Raw genomic sequence first — 24,427 nt, 5'->3', positions numbered from 1 at the left:
TAATGGAATGGAGGAAGCCACTGAGAGCCAGAGCAATTTGACTGATCCCTGGGTGTCTGGGGAAGTGAGAATTTGTGACCTCCTTGCTTTCCCGCTCTGCCTTCCGGAATGCAAGTGGATAAGGCATCAGATACATAAAGATCTAAGACAAGGTCCAGCCCTGCCTGTAGCTCAAAAAAAACCTAGGTCCCCTTCCTCCTGTGGCCTGAAGACAAATCCAGTGCACTTTCTGATCTCCACAGAGAGCACATGCAGTTGGGTCAGAGTCATAAGGTGGTGGGAACGGGATGGCATTGCCCCAGAGGAGACTCGGGGATGGTGTCTTCTTGGAGACAATGAACAAGCATCCTGCACAGAGCTTTCTTTGTTCTGAGGGACACATAAGCTTCTTCCTTCTGAGGGAAGGAGATGGCTAGGAAGAGCTCAAAGGTACCGTTTGCCTAGGATGCCCAGGTGAGACCCTGGGCTTGAGTCTCAATACAGGAAAAAAACACAACACAATAGGGAAGGAGGAAGTAAGATGGACCTGGGAGGACCTGGGCAGGTCTGGGCAAGGCTGCCCTGGTAATGGGAGCCTCCCTATGCCACCTGTCAGGTGCTGCCGAAGGCTTCACGCAGGCCTGGGCCCTTTGTTGAGCTCACTCTCGGCTGACTCTCAGGTTCAACCTTCCAACAAAAGCCACACTTGACTCACTATCTCCTTGGATCTCCAGAAAGTTGCTTGCAGGTTAGTTATCACTGGCAATCTTTTCCAGAATTAAGAGCCACCCGAGGGATCCCACAAAGGTAAGTAGATACAAAATGGGGTGCTCACCAGTCTGATCAGGGTTGAAGGGAGGGTGGACTAGGATAGAACTTTGGAAATTGGGGCTCTGTTGCCACTTCTAAAGGCCATGCTTTTCCTTGAACTTTTTGATGGCTGAATGCCTAAGTGGCCACTGCTTTTCTCATAATCTGTCCCTTAACTTTTCTTCCTAGCTCACCTCTGACCTCTACACACAGATCAGAGACAGGAACGTGCAGAAGTTGTGGTGTTGGGGGAATTGTGATGACGAATCAGGCCCTTGCCAACAGCTTCATCTGCAGCCCTTACTGCTGTTACCCTGGACAGACAATTATTAGATTCCAGGAACCCTTCTAAGAGTTTTGGGGTCTTTTTCTTCATTTAAATTCTTAAAATGACAGGACTCGGGAGACAGATGGCTCAGGAGAGAAACTGTGCTTTATAAGCATGAGACTGAGTTGGATCCCACACTTAAAAGCCAGGCATTGTAACACATTTGTAATATCTGTGCTAGGGAGGGAGCGAGCCTGTGGGTCACCTGGCCCTAATCAACAAGCCCCAGGCTCGTGATGGACCCTGTCTCAAAAATCGAGATGAATGGGGCCAGAAAGGTGGCTTAGCGGTTAAGAGCACTGGCTGCTCTTGTAGAGGAGCCGGCTTTGATTCTAAGCATCTACGTGGTGGCTCAGAACAAAACTTGTAACTCCAGTTCCAGAATGTCTGACACCCTCTCTGGCCTCCACAGGCAAGGCAAGAGATGCATGGACATACATTCAGACAAAATGCTTGCGCACATAAAATTAAATTCTAATTCAAAAAATAAAAGCAAGAAGGGTGATGCCTGAGATTACCTTCTGGCCTCCACAAACACTTTCACACACACATGCAAACATGCATAAACATGTACTCACTCTCTATATGTCTCTTTGTCTTTATCTCTGTCTCTATGAGTGTGTGTCTGTCTGTCTCTCTTTCTGTCTTTCTTACAAAGACTAACTGAATAAATGTGAAACTCAAGCTAGGTAAATGTCTAAAGGTCAAGGCCAAGAAGTGATGCTTTCTTCAATTTTTGTTATACAATAATTTTCACATGTGGTTCTGGGGCAATGGCAGCGGTCCCTGGGGACTTGGTAATAATATACATTCTTGGGTCTCAGCATTGACTCATTAAGGAGGATCTCAGTAGCCCATGTTCTGACGTGCCCTCCTGATGGCTTGGTGGCTGGCCAGAGTTTAAGAACCAGAGGAGCCTCATCAATTTTCAAGACAACATTTAAACATCTGGTCAACCCATTGCAGCCTCCTCAGCACAGACACTTCACTGCTCAGCTCACCTTTTGCATACCTGTCCCAATGGAGGACAGCTGAATGAGCTCTGGACCCAAGGCTGAGCTGACAAAGGGGGAAAGCTGCAACGTGGAGACAAAGATGAGAAGCCTTTTGTGCCATCCTAGTCATCCACAAGTTACCTATAGATGCTAACAAAGAGGCAGTGTTTTGTAGACAGTTTTGGGTTACGGCACAGTATCATACAGCATCTTAGTTGCCAAAATTATAAAGGTAGTAGTCTGAACAGCTGATTAGACAAACCCAGCTGAGCTTGATACAAGACAATGGAATCTTAGGTCATCGAAGTAGAGGAGATAACTCCAAGCCACATACTATAAGCAAGGTAGGTAGGGCTCCTTTATGGAAACCTCAATTTAAGCTGGCCAACTTGAGCTGAAAGGAGCCAGCACTGACCAGAGGGAGGTAATGGGGTTATTCACTTCAACAAAAAATGTGACTAGCTTTTGGTAATTTTCCTAAAATGGAATAAAGTTTGGTAATTGCCCATTAGTAGTGGGCATGATTTCAAAGGTAGCTTTTCCTTCTGCTCTAGCATTCTGACATTGAGGTCTGCAGGCTGACAGGAGGAAACTTAACCTGGGAAGTACTGAATCCTTGCTGTTGCTGGCATCATCACCCAACATAAACATCCTGACTTCATGGTTTGGTTTGGGCATTATGCTAAGGCCTATGGGCTGACTGACGTGTGTGTGTGTGTGTGTGTGTGTGTGTGTGTGTGTGTGTGTGTGTTTGTACCTTCATTTTTGAGTGATAGGTAATCCAGATTTAGAATTCTAGTTTGAAAGTATTTTCCCTCATTGTGGGAAGGTATCATTCCATTGTTAGATTCTATCAGAGCTATTGAAAAGCCTGAAACAAATCCAGCTGCTGTACTGTTCCTTTATAGATGATCTGCTCAGAGGATTTTTGAATTTTATTGTTTTCCCTCAGTTTTCACCGCAGTATCTTCTGTGTTAGTACTGTCTTGTTTTATATTGCTGTCATAAAATAGTCTGACCAAAAGCAGCTTGAGTAGGTTTATGTGGCTTACACACCTCTATCATAGGCCATCAATGAGGGAAGTCAGGGCAAAACTCAAGGAAGAAATCTAGAGGCAGGAACTGAAGCAGAGAACATGGAGAAATTCTGTTTACTGGCTTGTCCTCCGTGGCTTGCTCAGCCTGCTTTCTTATACCGCTCAGGACCACTGAGTCATGGTCCACCCACAGAGGATTGGGCCTTCCCACAATAATAATTTAACAGGAGAATATCCCACAGGTTTGCCCACAGGGTTATCTGCGGGAGGTGATTTCTCAGCTGAGGTTTCTGTCTAGAGTTGTGTCAAGCTGACAAAAATTCAGCAACATATGTACCCTCTGAAAAAGCTGTAAAGTTACAGCTCTTCCATTTTATAGATACTCTCTTCAGCTGTCTTTAATAGACTATTTAGACCATCTATTACCTTTTTAAATTTTAACAACTATATATTTAATTTTTTATTTTATACTGATGTGTGTGCCTAAGTGTATGTATATGCAGGCCCTAGCAATCATGTTTTTCGTTTCTAAATTACAATATATTTTTTTAATTTTTTATTAATTACACTTTATTCACTGTGTCCCCCATAAGCCCCTCCTTCCTCCCCTCCTGATCCCATCCTTCCACCCCCTTCTTCACGTGTGCCCCTCCCCAAGTCCACTGATAAGGGAGGTCCTCCTCTCCTTCCTTCTGATCTTAGTCTATCAGATCACATCAGGAGTGGCTGCATGGTCATCTTCTGTGGCCTGGTAAGGCTGCTTCCCCCCTCAGGGGGATGTGATCAAAGAGCAGGCCTATCAGATTATGTCAGAGGCAGTCCCTCTTCCCATTACTATGTAACCCACTTGGACACTAAACTGCCATGGGCTACATCTGTGCAGGGGTTCTAGGTTATCTCCATGCCTGGTACTTGGTTGGAGTATGAGTCTCTGGGAAGACCCCTGTGTTCAAATTTTCTGGTTCTGTTGCTCTCCTTGTGGAGTTCCTGTCCTCTCCAGATCACCCATCAGAATGACCAAGATGAAAAACTCGAGTGACAACACATGCTGGAGAGGCTGTGGAGAAAGGGGAACCCTCCTCCACTGCTGGTGGGAATGTCAACATGTATAACTACTCTGGAAATCATTCTGGTGCTTTCTCGGACAACTACAATATTTTTTTGAGAAAGAATCTCACTGTGTAGCTCTGGCTAAGCTGGAATTCACTTATGTAGACCAGGTTGCCCTAACACTCACAGATACTCACCTGCCTCTACCTCCTGAGTACTGGGGTTAAAGGTGTGTGCCACTACACCTGGCAGTAATTTTGTTTTTTAAAGTATCATGTTATGTTTTTTGAAGTCTTGGGCTGAGTTTTTACATTTCCATATTGATTTTTACATCTGTTTTCTAATTGGCACCTGAAACCCCTGGAAATCTGCCTACTTCTGGGGATGTTTGCTCTTGGAAATTAGCTTCACGGCGTTTTCTGGTTTTGACGTGTTTTTACCCCAGAGAACTCCATCTGGCCTAGCTTGAAATGTATTCTCTCAGGTAGTTTTACGCTTACTGAATCCCCTCAGCCTAGAAGTATAAATTCAAAGTCTAAACCCAGGCCAAGGGACTTCTTTCAATTTACGAAGAGTCCGGGCCACGGACACACTCTCTTGTTGTCTCTGCATATTTTGAGCACATCTTCACTGAAGCAACTGGTCCCTCAAGAGATAGGATTTTTCTGTGGGTTTCCCCATCTTGCCTTGCATCAGCACCAACACCTCCTCTCCAGATGCCCATTAACACCCAGGCTTCCAGCTCATCACAATTAACAGCCCTTCTTGTCCCCAGTCCCTCCCCCAACTGGTCAGCTTTCCTTATATTCTTGCATGCAAGAACTGTGTTTTGGTTTTTTTTGTTTTTGTTTTTGTTTTTGTTTTTTTGGGGGGGTGTTTTAAAGTGGTTAAATCTGAATGCAGAGAGCAAATGATGAATTTCCAATGGTCCTTCCTGTCCCATTTCTGTTGCCACAGTTCATTCTCCTCGCTCTGCCCTTTAAAAGTCACCACTGGGCTTGTCATTTAACCCCCATGAGCCTTGCTGACCGGTAGAAAGAGGGCTGTTCAATATAAACCACAGAACCTCTGTAAACTAAGGCAAAATCGAGTTTAGGTGCCGCCTGGCACAGAGCACAGTTCCTCAGGTGTGAGATCCACCACGTCAGCTCTGCTAGCCCGCTTGGAAGTGCAGGTTATATGGTGGGCGGGGCCTGGTGCTGGTGTTCTGCAGAACGTGCAGGGCGGACACTGAGTGTTTGTTTTCCTCCGGAACTGGATGGAATGTTCCGTGTGGGGCCAGGGTCTCTGTGGGAGGCCAGCCAGCCAAAAATGAGCTGCTCCAAGGCAGTGTGTCGTGGAGGTCAACGGGACGCGCATACCTGGCAACAGCAGGACTTTGTGCCCAGATTGCCCAGAGTCCTGCTGAACTCTGCAAAGGCAAAGACGGTTCCTTTGAGTTGGGCATATGACCTTCGACTCTTATTATCTTCCTACAGCAGATGCACTGAGCTATAAAAGCAGTTCGCTTTACCACAGTCCCCCTGCAGCCTGTTCCTTCACCGTCACCAAACGCCCACACCAAACCAGAGGCCACCATCATGTCAAAGGACCAGAATGGAACGTGGGAGATGGAGAGCAACGAGAACTTTGACGGCTACATGAAGGCCCTAGGTAAGAGGGGAAGGGTTTGTGGAGGAAAGGGACATTAGGGGGACAACAGACCGGTCCTCTAGGTAGGGCTAGTGTGGGACTCACCAGGGCTGTGTGCAGAATCCTCAGGTCTAGCAGTGGGAAGTCAGCTAAGTCAAACGAACTCTCTGAGGCAGTTTTCCTACCTGAAAATAATAAATGTGATGGGGTTAGAACACTGAATGGGAAGATACAAAAACATATGTACACATGTTAACACACAGTTAACACACAGTGCACACACACATACACACAGACAGAGGTATGATCTGTCCTGAGAGGATACCACGATCACTCTCCTGCCTTACCATCACCACCTCACCACCTCATAGATAATCAACTGAATCAGACAGACACCATCACCAATGACTCCTGCATGATTTTTTCTCCACCTTGTCATAGAAAAAGACTGAAGGTCCAGCCAGCCAATTTCTCCACTTAGAGACATCCAGGCTCTCAGATGCTGAGGGGGGCTTCTGTCATGGGGCTCAAACTACACACTGTTTATCCCAGTTCTGCACTGGAACCTCCAGATGATGGCAGTAGCTGGGCGCCCGGCAAGGAGCTTGGATGCTAAGCTCCTTCCCTACAGGAGCATCCTGATCCCCTTTTCTACCGTGAAATTCCCCATATAAGAAGTTGCATCCCTGTATGTGAGGGAGGCACACAAGCATGAGAGAAAGGGCTGTGTGTGGCCTTAGAGGCCCCAAAATTTGCATATGAGGAGTATCTCTAAAGAAAGACAGGCAAAAATTCTCTTATTGGGGCTGTACCCACACCCACGAGGGTAAGACACTTGATTTATTTGGAATGGACTGTAAAATGACCTATGCAAAAATAAAATATTCCTGTCACACCCCTGTTTAGCTACATAAGTGGCCAATGGAAATGGGGTTCTGACCCCATATATGCAATCGATTAGAGCATAGTTCAGAGCCATAAGTTTGAACATTATCATTCAGATAGAGTAGGCAAGCCCAGAGTGAGTGCAGCCCAAGTTACAGACAGGACTTCCTCTGTGATGTGGAATCAGGGTTTCCACCTTTCAGGACCTCAGTTTTCCCATCTGCCTAGTAGGGATAATAACCGTGGTTTCATAAGCACGTTAGGCAAGCCAGGCACATAGATTATTATCAGGAAACAATATGCCTTTTGCTGTGTTTGCTTAAATGATACACAGGACAGCAAGATGATCCAGTGAGTAATAACACTTGACACGCAAGCCTGAGGACCTAAGTTTAATCCCTGGAACCCACAATGGGAGGGGAAAAAAAAAAGAAAACAACTCTCAAAAGTTGTCTTCCGACCTCTACCTACATTCCATGCGATCGGCATGCCTCCCCACCCTGGTACACACCACACATGCTCCTATGTACAACGATGACACTTCACAAATTTAATTACTAGTTGACTTTAGGGATAAACTATTCCAATTTAGCATATGGTCCCTTGGGTAGACTGCTAAAGTCCAACTGCTCATTCTGAAGGTAGAAGTCAAACATCAGCGTCCCCCACTCTTTTCCCTCTAGAGGGATGGTGGGGGTGTACCCATATCTCCCTGAAAGAGATCCCCCTTTTATCTGGCTTTTTCTATCTGGTACTCTTTTATGCAAACTCACACCTCAATAGGCATGAGAGTGTAACTGTGATGTTTACATATTTCTGGGCTGAATTTTCTAATCCTTCGTGTTAGCTGCTTTCTGTCTCTTTGGAATCCAGTAAAATGGTGCCATCTAACATCATCTTGTTAGACTGATCTCGCTCTCTTGAGCAGACTGATTCAGCTCTTTGTATCAGGTCCTCGATCTATAGAGGGGCAGCTGGCACTTTCGACTGAGTTGACTACCACAGGTGACAGATCTAGCTGAACACAGAAAGCAGGTGTCCTTGTGCCTGCTTTGCCCAGCTGCTGATAGCCCTCTGCCTCAGGACTTGCCTCACCTCGACGCTGTAATGAAATACCTCAGCCAGAGTCACTTTCCCACCACTGAGACAGGGCATCTGGTCTCCTTCAGCTACTCATGGGCAGGGCAGGGCAGGGCTGGTAGTGATTAATGTCAAGAGACTCAACCAAAAGCGGATGAGTGGCTGTCCCATCAGTCTAACCTGCCAAAAGCAGCTCCACAGATCTGTTTGATTTCCGCCACACCCAGAGGAAAGGCAAGACTGGGAAATCAATGGAGCTTGCTTCCTATGCCCTTTTGTGCACTTGGCTTTTGGGCTGAACATTGCAGAGATCTTTGTAAATCTCCAGATGTGTAAATGTCATCAGGTGTGGGCACTGTTCTCTGAGTAAGAACCATCACTTTCTTGGACTTTAACTCTGTCTGTCAGTGAAGAAATTGGCTTTCTCTGGGGGCCTGGTTCTTTTTGCAGTAGGGAGGGAGACAATGTTGACCTGCTGCTCTGAGCAGCATGTTGGCTTGTTAATAGCCTGGTGGCTCACCAGATAAGATCTTCTCCACACATGACTCAGATGCTGGCCTCAGCAGAATGACACAACTTAGGAGTTTGCCTCGAGTTATCAGAGTCACTAAGAGCTCAAGGGTGAGTGTCCAGGATGCTCAATGGGGCCTCCTTTCCTGCCTTGCATACTTCAAGGCTTTGTTAGACTGTTTCTGACCCTGAAGAAAGCAGGGCTGAAAGTCCCATCACCCAGGGAACCTGCCATGTCCTAAGGTCCTTCTTTGGATCAGAAAATGAGGAGTGGGAGAAAAGTCTTCATTTCCAAAGGAGAGCCAGGCAGAACTATAAGATTCTGATCGAGAATGTCATGTCCAGATGCTGTTACTTCATGAGAAACTGACCATGCTTGGAGTAGGTATAGTCGTATAACTACAGCCGTCTTTTGTTATGTCTCGTGGTCTGGGGTTGAATGGGTTTCCCCGGTCGTTCTTGCTGAAGGACTGTCATCCAGTGCAAGGGGATAATGGCTGGGGCTGGAGCCTCCTTGAAAACATTTCCAACCTAGGTAGTGGATGCTGGCTAGTGGCTGAGACCTCACTTAGCTGTGGATGAGGACATTGACACGGTCTCCTCATGTGGTGTGGTGATCCTTGCAGCATGTGACAGTGCCCAAAGAAAGGAGGTGGAGGTGCATAGTGACCGTTTGTGACCCACTGTCAAAAGCCACTGGAAAGGTCTCCTTTCCAGTATGTTCTGTTGGTCCAAGTGTTAGAGTCCCTTTCTCCATTCACAGGGAAGCACCAGAGACCCCACTCCTCCCCAAGGAGAATGTCCAGATCACTCTGCAAGACTGAAAGGGTGAGACACAGCCATTTAGGAAAATGCAATTTGTCATAGGTGGACAGCAAGTCATCACAAACCCTGGCCCCTCAGTGGACAGAGTTACTAAGTTACTAAGAGGAGAGCAGAGTGAAGGGAGTCCAGCAGAGTGAAGGAGCAGTGAAGACTTTCTGAGTCCTTCAGGGTGGGGTGCCGGAGAAAGGGAAAGAAAGCCGCAAGCAGAGATGGAGCTAGGCAGGGCCATGAGCAGAGTCATGGACATGGGGTATCAGGAAGAGTTGTCTAGTCAGAGCTAACGGGGAAGGAGAGAAGAGAATCTGAGAGACATGAGAGTGTTTAGGGCCGTGTACCATGTGTGAACTTCATTCCTCAAGGACTAAGGACTCTCTCCAGGGCAATTTGGGCAGCCATTCAATGATTCTGCTGGCACAGAATTGGAGAGGTAGCTGAGTGGCCCTGGAAGATGCAAAAAAACAGTGCCAAGAAGGGAGGATATGGGGGTGGCCAGAGCATGGAGGAGAGACTAGATATGGTGACTGTGGTTAGGACAGAGATTGGAAGAGGCAGCCCTGAAAACAGATAATCATCTTGTAACCTCATTGGTGAAGATGGTGATGGGTATTGGAAAATGTATGTGTTCTAGAACTGGTTGGGCAGTCTCTGATTTTGATGATCATTTATTCTATACATTGTCCCTATTTGTGGGTGAAAAATTTAATCTTAATACATGACAGATGGTGAGGGCCACCTTTGTCTCTCTCTCTTTCTCTCTCTTTTATTTAAAGCAATACACATAAACTTTGAAAAACAAACAAACAGCGTTTACTTGAAACAGCCTGGTGGGTGTCTAATAAGCTCAGCACCAAGAAAGGGGTGCTGTCTCTGAGCCCCAGAGAGAGAGGCAGACAGCCCCCCTTGAGTCCTCTCTGCAGAAAATGTTTCCTGAACATCTGCAAAGTGTGAAATCCTGCCCTGGCTTCTGGCGTTGCATTTCCTTTTTCTTTCTGCTCTGTTCTGTCTTATTTTTGAGGTACTGGGTAGCAAACCCAAAACCTTTCGGTTGAACACCAACAGTAATCGTGGGCACACATTATTTTCATGCCATGATGGGTGCCATGGTAAAGCCTTATATTCATTATTTTCTCTTAACAACTCAGGCTTCAACTTTGTAGGGACCCGTGTGACTAGGAAACGGCAGGGAGGGCCCAGGCAAGAACCCAATCTGCCCCTTCTAACAACGTGTTAGCCCTTTACACAGTACTGTTCTGGGTAGGGCAAGGGTTCCAGCCGGTGGTGAGATGGGGATTTCATTCTGAGCAGAGCTTGTTGGGATGGTGGGGATATCCAACGAAGAAAGACAGCACCTTCAGAAACAGTGCAAGAGGGTCAGTCCGGGTCCCTAACTGACAATCAATCAGTGTCTGATGGAAAACCCTGGATTACTGCTTGGTATTGACAAGCCAATAAAGTTATTCAATTCTTCAAGGTCTTAATTGTGCCGCATGATACCTGGTTGGACTTTCAAATGAAAAATTGTCTGAGAGGCAGAAAAAGCCAAGTGACAATATACGTGCTTCCCCCTCTTCTGGTCCCATTTTCATGTGCTGGCTGGCTAGATCCTTCTGTCCTTGACCCTTATCCCAGTAGAGAATATTAGACTAAGGGTGCAGAGTGCAGAGTACAAGCCCAGGGTCGCCACCCTCCCTGCAGTAGCTAGGAAGGAGTGAAGGAAGAAACAGGCAGGGGCTACTCCAACTCTCATCTAAACGTGTTCTCTGGAGGAGGAAATGGTATGGAAAAATGGAGAAAATTGCTCTTCCACTCGGCTTCCCCCTATTGCCTGGAAGTGTCGATGATTTGAGAATTAAGGAGTCTAGGTTCAAAGCCCATTGAAGCTGCACTTTGAGTGGTTCTCAGATTTCCTGTGATGGATTCCTGCGTATCTCCGCTCTTTAATTTACAAAGAGCACCTGCCCTTTTAGCTTGCAACTTTAGCTTTCCTCGCAAGCACATTACAAAGCATTTTAATGTTGAGTAGCATACTCATATTTCAGCTTTATGGCTTGCATTGTTCAAAATGCAGTTATGAAAAGTACGCTTAATAAAGTCACTTCCATGTTGTTGATTTGTTTTTCTGCAGCAGCAGCAGCCGCCATAAGCCATGTATATTATTCAGAAATAGCTTATCTTTGGACCTTTCCTTCTGAGATAGAAATTCACTTCACCTGGCTATAAATCAGGCTCAGAGGTACCTTTAATAGAGAAAAGCAGATAAAACAAACTTAATAACCCTAGTGTTAAAATATCATATCTGGAAAATAGTTTCCTCTGCAAAGTTCAAAGAGGAAGTGCGTGCGTGTGTGTGTGTGTGTTTGCATGAATGTGTGTTCTACAGTTCTACAGCTACAGTTAAGCCCTTCTGATTAGAAATATCTAACAACTCCACCATCGGAGCATTTGGCTTCCTTCCCCGGGGTGGAACAGAAGTGACATGATTAACTGGCTTGTGCAAACGCTAAAGGGTGGCCAAGAGGCCAAGCCATTTTTCAATCTGGAGGCGAAGTTGTGCTTGCTTCCATTTGCATAGAGCCCCTAATAACACTTTCCCGGCCCTAGTCAGGAAGATTGACTTCAGATGCTGTTTCCAGGACACACCAGTTCTCTCTGCAACTGGCCATAGCTGCCATCCACGTTTCTAGGCAGCCCAGGAGAAGCAATAATTTTTTTGCTGCCATCCATGTTTCTAGGCAGCCCGGGACAAGCAGTCATTTTTCCTGGGGAGCCTTAGCTATGAATGACAAACAGGCTGCATTTATAGGGACACTGTGAAGCTGGGTGACGCTGAACCACTTACGTTCTTTGGGCTGCGATTTCTACTTCACAGAGCGAATATAGATTTGCTTGCTAAAGACCGATTTGTTCTAAATTTCTGCACCATTTCCCGTTCTTCTGTGGTATTTTGCCTGGAGCACTCCCCCTTGTTTCATTTGGTTAACAGCTTCCTTTTCCTACCTCCTAACGATGGCTGCAGGAGCTGTGGTCAGCACAACAGGGAGGGCTTGAGCAAAAGCCACCGGACCAGGCAGAGTAGAGGGAGGATGCTGATCCAGCCTGGAAACGTCCCACTGAACTGGATAAAGGGCCCCATGATAGCTACAGAGTGAGGTGTGGCTCCTGTAGCTGCAGGGATGCATAAATATGATCTGAAATTTCTGCTCTGGGCTAAGCTGATCTGGTTTCCACATGACCCGAACAGGCAAGGATAAGAACGGAGGCCTGTATGCGGTGAATACATGCAAACGCCTGGATACTGTGTACAGCCTTTCCCATCAAGCTGACTGGCTCCTCAACACAATAGCCATAGAAAACGAGCCTTCCGGCCTCATATTCTTCATGAGAAAACCGACGCTCTAAAAGGGAAAGAGGCTTCTGTAAGGTCACATAGCTGGGAAATTGGGAGCGACCTGCCTCGTGCCCTCACACTTTTGTGCCAGTGGTTCTAAATTATGATGTGCACAAAGTGAGTGGGAGGAGATTCACATTTAATAGGTTCCCTTGTTCCACTGCTACTGCTAGTGGTGGTCCAGCATCCTGGCCCTTACCATGGTCCCGGACCATGCTCCTCCATTAACAGATCCATATTGTCTGAGCATCTTCTCTGAGCACAGACCTAAGGCTGTTTCTGGTGGGCGACACACGGAGTAAAAACAGGGAGGACAGAATAAATCAAAGCCGTGATAAAGTCGCGCGTAAGACAACCAGCTCCTGCTTCTCACTTCCGTAAAGGAACGTGGCGTGTCCTCCATCTGCGTTTCTGCTCCTGAGCTCTCTGCCTTGTTAAAGAAATGAATGAGTCTGGCTGCACGCATCATAACCTCCACTACTCCCTCTGCCAACAGATATTGATTTTGCCACCCGCAAGATCGCAGCGTGTCTGACTCAGACGAAGATCATCGCTCAGGACGGTGATAACTTCAAGACGAAAACCAACAGCACCTTCCGCAACTATGACCTGGATTTCACCGTTGGGGTGGAGTTTGAGGAACACACAAAGGGCCTGGACAACCGGCATGTCAAGGTACTCCTGGGTGGGCGAGTTTCGGCTGGGGCTGTTTGTGTAGCTTTCTGGCTTCACAGCGAAACAACCCCAGGAAGGCTCAGGTAAGCAGGACCAGAATAGACTTACTGAGGTTGACAGTGAGTAATTAGTGAAGGCTGAGGAAGGAGAGGCGGGGGAGGGGGGAGGAAAGCTAAGGATCATGTGAGAAATTAAGACCACATGACTGAGCAGGCAGCCAAAAGAGGACAAGGTGGGGTGTCCTCGGAATTTGTAACGACAGAGTTCCAGGCAGTTTACCTAGGTGTGAAAAAGCAGACATGCTCACCCAGCCCTGCCTAAGAAAGGATTAGGCCTCCTGGTACTTGTTTGGTTTGGTTTGGTTTTGAGCTGTTTTTTTTTTTTTTTTAAAGGAGTCTCTGTTACATGTTTTTACATTAGAAAATCATGATGCAATTGAAATAATGACAAACTCCCTAGGCCCAGTCAGTTACCCAGCCTCAGTGACTTGTTGGGGCCTCTGCCCTAGCAGAGTCGTGACTCCCAGGAAAGCTTGCATGAGTCAAAGGCTATACGTCTCAGTATTGGAATTGTGGTAATCCTCCCTTAGCCACGGTCTCACTTCAGTTTCCATAACCCATGGTCAACTGCAGTCCAAAAGCAGGAAGTGGAAGAGTCTAGAGATGAATGACCACTGAGTTTTAAACTGAATGCCTTGCTCGGTATGATGCACTTTCCCTTGTCTGCTCCATCCTGCCCGGGATGCTAGTCATGTCTTTCCCAGCCTGCCCACCCTGTGTGCCTCACCCACCCACCAGCCACTTGGTAGCCATGTAAGTTCCACGGAACACGTAGGCTTCAGTTCCACCCAGAACTACACTGAGGCTCTTGAGACATGTGTGTCATTGATGAAAGGGGCTGCCGTGCTTGCACTGACCAACCCTGAAAGCTCCTAGGAAACAACCCTCACCACCAGGTGAAGGGCTGCCTCCAAGCCTGAGACCTTGACTCTAACAAAAGATAGACCTTTACCCAGAGCAGCTGCTCCTCAAGGAAGCAGAGGCTGGTAAGCGGCAAGGAAATGTGGGGTAAGGGAAGTAGGGTAAAGGATGTAGCTTCCCTGCATCACAGTGTGGCGTCACTGCTCCTCACTCTCCGTCCTAGTCAAAGACTCTCCTCCCCCGACCTATTAAAAAAAAAAAGAAAGAAAGAAAAAAAAAACTGGAAGGGCTGCTGCTGTGCCACATACCAACATTGGCCATGGACTATACTATCCATTCCCATGTAGTTTATACAAGGCTGGGCCTTCACTGTACTCTTTGGGCCAATTGATTACCAGGCTCCTAACCAGAGAAGACCATGGAGAGCAAAGGAGAAGCTCTTCAAATGCTGTTCTCTGGCCGCCTTTATTTCCCTCAGTGTTTGGCTACAGCAAGAGGCAGCAGTAGGCAGGGAGGACCAGCAGAAGGTGGTACCCTCTGATGTCATTGATCCTGTGCTGGTCTCAGGAATGGGGACCCTTAGCCAACAGGTGTTAGGGCTCCCCAGTAGAGTAGATGTCCAAATTTCTTACCCCTTAACACTGAACATTCACTGTTAGAGCTTTTAGCCCAAGAGTCTGAGATTGTTAGCTCTAAAGACTTGATAGCCTTCTGGAAATCTGGTGACCAGGGCAACAGTTTCTCTTCTGTGGCTCTGTCCAGCTTTTCCTCTTTCTTAAATTTCAGCTCTCTGATGAGCCTGCTTAGAGAACCAGAGAAAGGGGTGCCAGGACCAGTCACAGTCTTGACTCTTTAGCTCCCGTCACAACAGACTCTCTGCTAGGCTACCAGGGGAGGTTCAAAAGTTACAGGTTCAGTGAGAGTTCACTGAGGCCTGGGGTAGCACAGTCTGGTTCTGTTTCTAACAACCTTGGCTTAAGCAAGGCCTTCAGAAACCAGAGAGGTCAGCTGTGATCATCAAGGATCCTTCCAAAGGCATTCGTGGAGTGTTCAAGATGGCTGGGGTAATCATAAGGATAGTCCAAGCTGGCCCCTGGGCTGATAGACCTTTTGTCCTAAGGAGTGAGGGCAGCAAGGGAGAATCCTAACAATTGCTAATTAGGGAATCAAATTAACCCATGCCTCAACATCTTTACTTCTTCACACACTCTTCACACACACACACACACACACACACACACACACACACACCAGAAGGAGTGCTTACCATAAGAACCAGTCATGAACTAGTCATGATTTAAGCCTATTTTAATAGTGTATAACAGTTCCCCAGTGTTCCAAGGAGTTGTGGTCCGTCCTACCTGCCTCAGGAAGAAACACTGTTATTCTATGGAGAAAAGGGTACATCTTTCCATCAAGGTATCCTGGCATTCATAATCTCATCCATCAGGGAAAATTAGATACAAATGCTTCTTGCTAAAATAATAATAATAATAATAATAATAATAATAATAATAATAATAAATGACAGGGTAAAAAGCATTTTGGAGGTCTTCCACCAGAGCCTTTCTAAAAAGAAAGCCCCAGAAGGTCCACTTTAGGACCCTTTGCATTGGGGCTGTGGAGTGATGGATCCACCAGCAGTTTCTGAACTATGGCCAAAAAAACCCAGTTCATTAGATACCAAAACCAATGGGAAATATGCCTCTGAAATTTTGCATTTCTCCATTGTTCTAGCCTAACCTCAATCAATGATTCATTTTCCTGCTCCTTGCAGTGTGGGTTCTTGAGAGCTATGCCTCTCTCTTGTTCTTTATCACCGGAGATGACAGGGAATTCCCTCTTCTTGAAATAAGTCACTTGCCAACACCAAATGCCCCTGCCTTCTGGCCTCACCTCTTCCCATTCTCGTTCCTCTCTTCAAGATGATCACTTAGCATCATTGCAGGGAGAAACAATTATTTTTTTTCCATGCCTTGTCTCTTCTTTGCCTGCAGCAGAAAGGCAGGATAGCACTCTCTCTCCCTCTCTCTCTCTCTCTCTCTCTCTCTCATACACACACACACACACACACACACACACACACACTTTCTTAAACACATACACACACAACTGGTGGGCTGAGATCTATTTGATTAGAGACTGGACAAAGGTCTATTACCATGAGAATTACAGCTCAGAATGGGTGCCCTCAGGATTGCCTACAGCCTGCAACTGGAATAGGACCCTTAGCTCTAAAAGGATGCCAAGGAGTGCATGAGTCTCTCTCCACTCTCAAGCTGTGTGTGTACCTGTGTATGCACGGATTTGCGGGTGCACGTGTTTTGTGTGCAGCAAATCTCATTTGTCACACTCTCATTTCCCTAGGGCTTCACTTGTCAACTCTGACCATACTCAGAACCTTCAAGAAAAGTTGACATCCATTAGAGAAAGATGTGGTGATGGTAGCAGGAACCTTGAAGGACCCGGTTCTGAACCAGCCCCGAGAAGGAGTATAAAAACATATCAAAGATGAATCTGACTCTGAGGGACTCAGGGACACCCCCTGCCCCTTCTGATCATCATATTTATTCCTCATGTCTTACTCTGACTTGTTTTTAGCCCCTTGTCAAAAATACAAAAGTGGGGATGGAGGGATTGTTAGCTGGTATAACACTTGCTTAGCATGTGCAATGTCCTAGGCTCAATCTTCAGAGCTTAAAAAATAAACATATATCTAAGTGTAAAATATAGAGACGTGATTGGAGGGCTTAAGCAATACACAGCCAGAAAAATCTCTTGCTGCACAAGTGTGAGTACTTGAGTTTGCTTCCCCAAACCCCACATACAAAGCCAGGCACAGCAGCATACATCTGTAATCCCACAGCTGGGGAGGTAGAGACCAAAGGATCCCTGGAGCTTGCTGGCCAGACAGCCCAGCCAAATCAGTGAGCTCCAGGTTTAGTGAGAGACCCTTTCTCTAAAGGTAAAGTAGAGAGCAACTGAGAAAAGCATTCAGCCTTTATCTTAGCCTCCACATGCAAACACATGCACACAGACGCACCTACTTGCACGCACATGCAAATATACTGACATGCATGTACATACGCCAATAAACAAGAAGTAATTGATAATCCCCATAATGAAATGCAGAGTTTTACCCAGCCATCAGAAAGAATGAAATGCTAATTTCTTAGGACAGTGTGAATAAACTGGGAAAACATGCTGAGCACTGGAAGCTACACACAAAAGATCATGTATTTTATGACGACCCCTGACAGGCAAACGCATAAGGACAAGGGGTAGAAGACAAGAAAGACAGTACTGAATGCTAGTAGATAGAAGGTGATGAAATTTTCTGGATACATTCGTGAGGATGATCACACAATCTTGTGAATACACAATGAAACAAAAGTGCCACCTCTCAAACTCTATAGAATTCTATAGACTTTTAACAGAAAGAATCTTATGGTTTGCAAATTACATATCCATTAAAAAAATAATAATTGAAATTGGATTGGCTAGTGAGGGGTAGGGAAAGCAGGAAGGGGCAGGGCAAAAAGCAGCATGTGACTTGGGGAGTTTCTCCTTTGGAGGACAGCCCAAAGGTGGTTGGAGAAAAAGTGTCTTAAGAAAGTTGCAAGAAGGAGCATCTCCATATGTCAGTAGATCCCTTCCGTGCCTAGAACTTATAGCTGTTACTTTCCTTTCTAGGGGGGGAGGGGGGAAGTGATTCAGAGTCATAGAAAACCTGCAAGAGAACAACAATAACAACAACAACAAAACCTTTTCACTCTTTATGAAGTATTGTCTGTTGTTAGTACAGGAGAGACAGCTCAGCGGTTAAGAACCTTAACTCCTCTTGCAGAGGACTCAGGCTTGGTTCCTAGCACCTATATCAGGTAGCCTACAACCATCCGTAACTTCACTTTCAAAGAATCTGATGCCTTCTGCCTCCACAGGCACCTGAACGTATTTGTTACACATACATCCATGTAAACACATACACATGATAATTTTTTTTAAAAAGTTGCATGTTATTAATGTTTGCCCCTTGTGGTTTTTATCATGTTCTCAGGTATTCTCCCTCTCTCTCATTTATTTAAGAACACACACACACACACACACACACACACACACATACACAGACACGTAACAGCAATTAAAGAAAAGGAGGCCATGAATTTGAAGTGAGCTACATGAGAACTTTTGGAAGGAGAAAAGAGAAGGGGGAAATGTTAAAATTATAATCTCATTTTTTTTTTAAGGAATAGGATGGTTTTATAGGCCTGCGGTTCAGCTATTGACTCTCACAGACTGAACATTGGGCTGGCACCTGTGCCTAATTTGACATGAAGAGCCTTTTTGAGAGATGCTGACTTTGGAAGTGTGAGAGGAAAGAGTCACAGTAGGCTCACCCGCTGCCTCCTTTCTCTCCAAACCTGCCCTTTTCAGAGCTCTCTCCCTGTCCATTTTCTCACTCAGAAGTTATGGCTTCCGCAGCTGCAGGATCTTTCAAAACAGTTTAAGTCTGTTTTTAAAACCTCCTTAGACACAGGGATAAGGTCAGCAGCTAAAAACTGGGCATGATAGCAAACACTATAACCACAACTCTGAAAAGCTGAGACAAGGGAACAGCAGCTCCCAGGCCACACTGCACTCTATAATGAGACAGAAGGAGGAGGAAGAGGAAGAGGAGTAAGGTAATTTAAGTTAATAAGAAGTCTGAGCTGTAGAATTGGCTCCTTTAACCATTCTCTTCTTTCTGCTTCTCATTGCCTCATGTAGAAGTGAATCTACAGTCTTGTAAGCATTACTATGATTCATTGGTAACCAATTTACTTTTGGGTCATAATAACTTTGGATCTTGCTGCCCAATGTGAGTTATTAAAATGAAATATTAGGACAGGCCTCCTTGCACTAACGTTTTCCTCCTTTCTTCATTCTGCAAATTTTGCTAAGTTCCTACAGCCTGCCAAGCCTCTGTCAGTGAGGTAGCCGACATGATGAGTCAGAGGCCCCTTTCCTGTCCTCAGGGATCTCAGGCTTCAGACAGAAGACAGACAAATAAATGGGTAGTGTCTACTGCATGTACCCTTTGCAGGGCTTGTGTGCTACCTCTAAGGCCAGAGGTAGGTGGGCTTCCCTCGAGGCTCTGCTTCAGGGAAACTGTCCACCACAGACTCATGGTCAGTGCTGGTAGCCACAAACAGCCACATGGCCTCTCCTTTTCTGAGCTCCCTGACTGTGAAGGGAAACAGGCATCAATGCAAGCAGCATGCCCTGGGGCTTCTGGTGAAAGGAGCTATGGAAAGAAGGAGAAGAGAAGATGCATTCCTTACCTAAGGAGAAGACAAGAGTCCTTACCCATCTACTAGGGAAGCAATGGAGTTCAAGGCAATAAGGAGAAATAGCAGATGCATTTTCCAGGCATTTCTTCCTCCCAGAGGAGCCAGGATACCTATGGCTTGAGCTTCTCTAAGTCCTTCCTATGAGGCTTCAGATGGCCTTGAAGGAGGAGACATTTTTCTTTTAGAAAGCTCAGAATACTTTATTTTTAAATTAGTTTAGGGGACTGTGACCACGTGGCTGGTTCCAGTTTCTTAAAACATTGAACACTGAAGCCTTCTTCCCACCTTGGCTCCCTAGCTCCTTTCCTTCAAAGGGATAATCACTACTCAGGATGTCGTTTTTACTTCCTTGCAGAGGACAGGAACTAAGCCTAGGAATACACACACCCCTCACCTGGGTCCCTTGTCTTACCCACACTGCTCAGCATCTGGGATTTCTAAACATTCAAACAGCCAGCTCTGGCTGTCGTCTTTCAATGGCTGCGCAACACAGAAGAACCCCATCATATTTAACCAGCCACCCACTGACAGAATTTATGAAGCTTCCAGTCGTTTGCTGTAAGGAACAATCCTGTGATGCATTGAGGAATAAAACAGAGAGGAATAGCACCATGCATTAAAGCATATATCATGGCCAAGGTCAAATATTATTTTAGAAATAGGTGGGTTTAACAGTCTGTAGAAAACAGGTTTGTATAAGGCACAAGGAAACGAGAGGGAGAAAAAAAAAAAACCTACAAGCCAGTTTGTCCTCAGTAGGGTGTCCAAGATATAGAAGAAAGTATCAGGACCTAGGCCTAATTGTCTTCAGAAAGGCACCAGGCGGTTTGTGCACACATGGAAAAAAAGAAAACTCAGCCGTGTCAAGTTCGCCCCCTAGGAAGTAAGACACAGACACAGTGGCGATGGCATAGACATCTCAGCACGTGCAGTAGTGAGCAGGCCTGATCTGGGCACCAAGGCAGCTCTTAAGAGGGAAACGGCTGTCTAGGGAACACATAACTTGTAAGCAAGGGCACGGACAGGGCCTTGCAGCCTCCTGGATACTGAGGACATGGTCTCCAACCACTGGCCAGCTCAGCCTGGCTGGAACGGAGGATGCCCTTTCTGAGTTCCACTGCCAAACCTACGCTACTATGCCGCTGGCATCACTACCCAGAGAAAACCTGCAGACAAGCAGGTTGTAGGTGACAGAACCTGGAGCCCCAAGAGCAGCTCCCTCATAAGTAGGGAGCCTCCCTGTACTTATTTCCACCTACAGCGGGCAAGGCTCAAAGAGAAACCCCTGCAGGAAAGTCCTGGGTAGAAATTTTAGGTCAAAGAATACACGCAATATCACAAGAGATGACAATCCTAGCACGGGGGAGGTGGAGGCAGGAAGGTCAGGAGTTCAAGGACATCCTCAGCACACAGTGAGTTCACAGCTGGCCAGGGCCATGTGAGACCCCTGTCTTTAAGAAAAAAAAAAAAAAAAAATCTAAAAGCATATGAAATAGGAAAATTAAAAATAATGAATTAAAATTCTTTTTAAAAACAAGTAAATAAGGAAATAAAAGCAAAAGCGTAAGCAAAATCGTGAGCAGTTCCATACTTGGAAAGCTAATGTAAAATAGTCCTCATAGAAGATTTCTCTTCCCGCCATCCCTGAGAGAGGGTAGGCACACAGCCCTCACCTCCGTTACTGAATCTTTGATCTCTGAGCGCATGATTAATTGGATCTGAGAAGCAGTCTTATCAGCGGTTCTCCTGTTACTTGCGAAGCAGAAGATCTCTTCTTACGTTTAAAAGCTATCTACTACAAGTTTTCCCTGTAAGCCCTTGGTTCGTATGCCTGGTTGGCATGGACTGTTAGGTTAATGATCTTTTTATTGATTTACAGAGGTTTTTTTATATATATAAGGACATCAAGTCTTTACTGATGCGCTACACCTCTTTTTCCCTGTTGGTTATTTGTCTGTTGACTTTGAGGTATTTTTTCCTTCCAGAAATTCCACATTGTTAATAGTTGAATTCATCATCTTCCCTTCACTAACCCGAAATGCTATTTTTACCATATAATAAAATGGTTGAGTAGAACTCCTTAGAAGAGAATACAGGCAGCCTGGGGAAACCAGCTTAGCTGGAATGGAGGGTACATGCAAGATAGAGACTAGAATTTCCCTGGGATCACGAGGGCAGGACTCTGTCCTGTGGGCATTCAGGACCCTGGCAGGAACTGCAGCTGCAGATTTAAGCTTGTTCAGTCTTCCAAGGCCCTTGCTGTGATTTGCCTGATGAATTGTCATTGCAGACGCTGGTGACCTGGGACGGCAACACCCTCGTGTGTGTGCAGAAGGGGGAGAAGGAGAACCGTGGCTGGAAGCAGTGGGTCGAGGGAGACAAGCTGTACCTGGTAAGCCCTGCGGTTTGTACAACATTTTCTACAGCACTCACCTGGCCGGGCGCTTTGACAAGAAGAATGGCCCTGAGCCCCAGCCAAATGCATTTGGTCATATAGTCAGAAAGCCATTCCCGTCTGGCTCGGGGGACTCTAGAAAGAAATCTATATGGCTGTTTCTGTGAACGGCTGCAATTAAGAAGAAAGTTTAAAATGCTGAGTTAGGAAACCGAGAGCCAAGGAGAAATGCAGAGAACCTACTAAGGAGCAGCTGGGGAGAAAGGAGGGCTGTGGAATTAAGCCGCCTGGAGGAGGACAAGGCCAGGCATCCTGTCACTTCCGGGGTGGGGGGTGGGAGTGGTCAGGAGGAAGCTAACAGCATGAGGGGCGTGGCCTCTCACCCTAAGGCAAGATGGACCTGATCCCAACTTTTGTGAGGCCGACTTGTTCCTAGAACAGAACAGTAGGGACAATGGCAGACACCCTTCAACAAACTGTCACTGCCTCGACAGCTTTATTTTTCATCCTTCAATCCTCACAGCAATTTATGGGCCCCGCATTGGAACAGTGAAAAAAAAGTTTCACTCTTTCAAACATCCAGCTGCTCATTTGCTAAATGAATGGCTCATTCAACAAATTTGTCCTTGTTCACTCATTCATTCATGCATTCCTCTACAGAGTCAGGCAGGTAACCAGCTCTAAGGTCAACATGAATGCCACCAAGATGCCCTTCAGAACTAAGCTAACTTCACCTGAGACTGTTACTTCCTGGGCACGTCAGCTGATGATACATGAGAAGCATTCCCGGTGTCTTTTACTGGTAGCTTTCCCCTACCTCCTGTGGCTTAGATGACAGATTTTTAAAAAAATTGTAGGGCCGTTCCCAACAGTACCTGTGACTAAGACAACAGATTCATCGTCAGCTGCAATAAACATGGTGGCCTTCCTCATGCTCACTCACTCCCCCCCTTCAGGGTTCAGTGAAATGCAGATAAGGCCTGAGGTTCTCTCCACCTCATTGAAAAGTGGGGCCCTGTCAGCTGTGCAGGCAGACCAGAGGGAGCCCTTCCAAAGCTCCCATCCTGTGGTAGGGCCACTGCTCTCCACCTGCCTCTTGCTCTTCCATGCTATCTTTCCCTTTCTCTTGGCTTCGACACCTCTTAATAAATTAGGCAGTGTTGCTTTCATCATGAGAGTAGGAGAAACCCTGCCCAAAAGGGTCGCCCCTTTGCATTTTTTCATTTTTAGAGTTGTTCAAGCTCAGTTTGAGTGCCAAAATCAAATCCCTGCTCCCCCGCAGGGCACGGCAGCCTATTGGGTCTGTGAGGGACACTTTGCCCAGAACAACTAAATGTCCTCTTAACTCTAGCCCCACCCGCTTGCCAGACAGTAAGAGGGCCAGGTACTGGGCAAAAGGAAGACGGGACCAGCCGGCCACTCACCCGCTTTCTGACTTGCAGGAGCTGACCTGCGGTGACCAGGTGTGCCGACAAGTGTTCAAAAAGAAGTGATGGCCACAGGGGACACCGGACACACACGCGCAGAGTTCTCTGTCAGCTCTGGAAAGCAGCATGGGGTCACCCAGTCACCTGCCTGGGTTTAAAACCGGAGTGTGTAAAAGGAGCCCCCCACCTCCTCCCACCTCGGAAACTGTTATTAAATAAGAAACAAAATGTCCACTCAGCCTTGGAAAACCTTTCCATCTTTTATTCCCAGTTGTCCATTTCTCAGGCAGAGCAGGTGCTGCCTGCCAGGCTGGTGTTGCCTTTATTTTCATTTCGTTTGTTTCTCTTTTTCTTGGGCTTGGCTTGTTGGGGGTGTTAGAAACGTCTTCTAGACGACACTGCTGATTCATGAACCTCTCCTCTGGGAGACATTCCTTCGGAGAAATACATCTCCCTTCTCCAACAGTCTGTATTAAGATCCATCTGCCTTCTGGTGTGCGCTCCGACCTGAGCAGAACAAATAGAGCTGCCCCTCCCCCGCAGCCTCAGCAGTCTGCGATGTCAGCTGCTCTTAGTTCTCAGCCCTTGGGCCCTGTGCTGGGAAGGGGGTTATGAAACACCTGCCCACTGGTACCTCCTCACCCACCATCAATGTAGGATGCTACAGGCTATGCACTAGGAAGTCTGAGTTCGAGTTCTGCCACTCCACTGCTTGGCTAAAAGACCAGCATGGTCACTTTCCCTTTCTGCCCTTGTTTTCTCTCTTCTGTAACCGGAGAAGACACTCCATGCCTGTAATCTCAGCAGTCAGGGAGGTAGAGGCAGGTGGATCACTGTGAGTTCAAGGCCAGCCTGGTCTACAGAGTGAGCCCAGGACAGCCAAGGCTACACAGAGAAACCCTGTCTCAGAAAACCAAAGGAAAAGACAAACACACACACACACACACACACACAGAGAGAGAGAGAGAGAGAGAGAGAGAGAGAGAGAGAGAAGACACTAGGTCGCTGTGACAACATCAAGGCACACTTTGGTGTAGGGCCTGGCCCCTAGTGAGGACTCAGTCCCTTCCAGATTTTGTGTTTGTGCTAAGTTACTCCCTTAGGAGTAACAGATGAGCAGCGACGCCACAGTGGTAGGTCAGGACCTCTGAAGCTTCACGG

At 46.5% G+C, this 24,427-nt stretch overlaps 1 protein-coding gene across 2 annotated transcripts; it reads left to right on the top strand.

The window, feature by feature from the left end:
- The first annotated feature begins 637 nt into the window (after positions 1-637).
- Rbp2 (retinol binding protein 2) lies at positions 638-23,504 on the top strand. Of its 2 annotated transcripts, none has more exons than XM_021636608.2 (5): positions 638-727; positions 5,678-5,852; positions 13,016-13,194; positions 21,735-21,836; positions 23,282-23,504. In XM_021636608.2, exons 2-5 carry the CDS (start codon positions 5,780-5,782, stop codon positions 23,330-23,332), a joined length of 405 nt encoding a protein of 134 aa, XP_021492283.1. In that variant the 5' UTR covers positions 638-727; positions 5,678-5,779; the 3' UTR covers positions 23,333-23,504. The 2 variants fall into 2 exon arrangements, with proteins under 2 accessions (XP_021492283.1, XP_021492282.1); XM_021636607.2 differs by having other exon boundaries at positions 668-786.
- Positions 23,505-24,427: the final 923 nt, after the last annotated feature.

Source organism: Meriones unguiculatus, chromosome 6, assembly GCF_030254825.1.
Source record: "Meriones unguiculatus strain TT.TT164.6M chromosome 6, Bangor_MerUng_6.1, whole genome shotgun sequence".
Lineage (NCBI taxonomy): Eukaryota > Metazoa > Chordata > Mammalia > Rodentia > Muridae > Meriones > Meriones unguiculatus.
The sequence above is the reverse complement of the archived record's forward strand: the minus strand, read 5'-3'. Positions and strand labels throughout refer to the sequence as shown.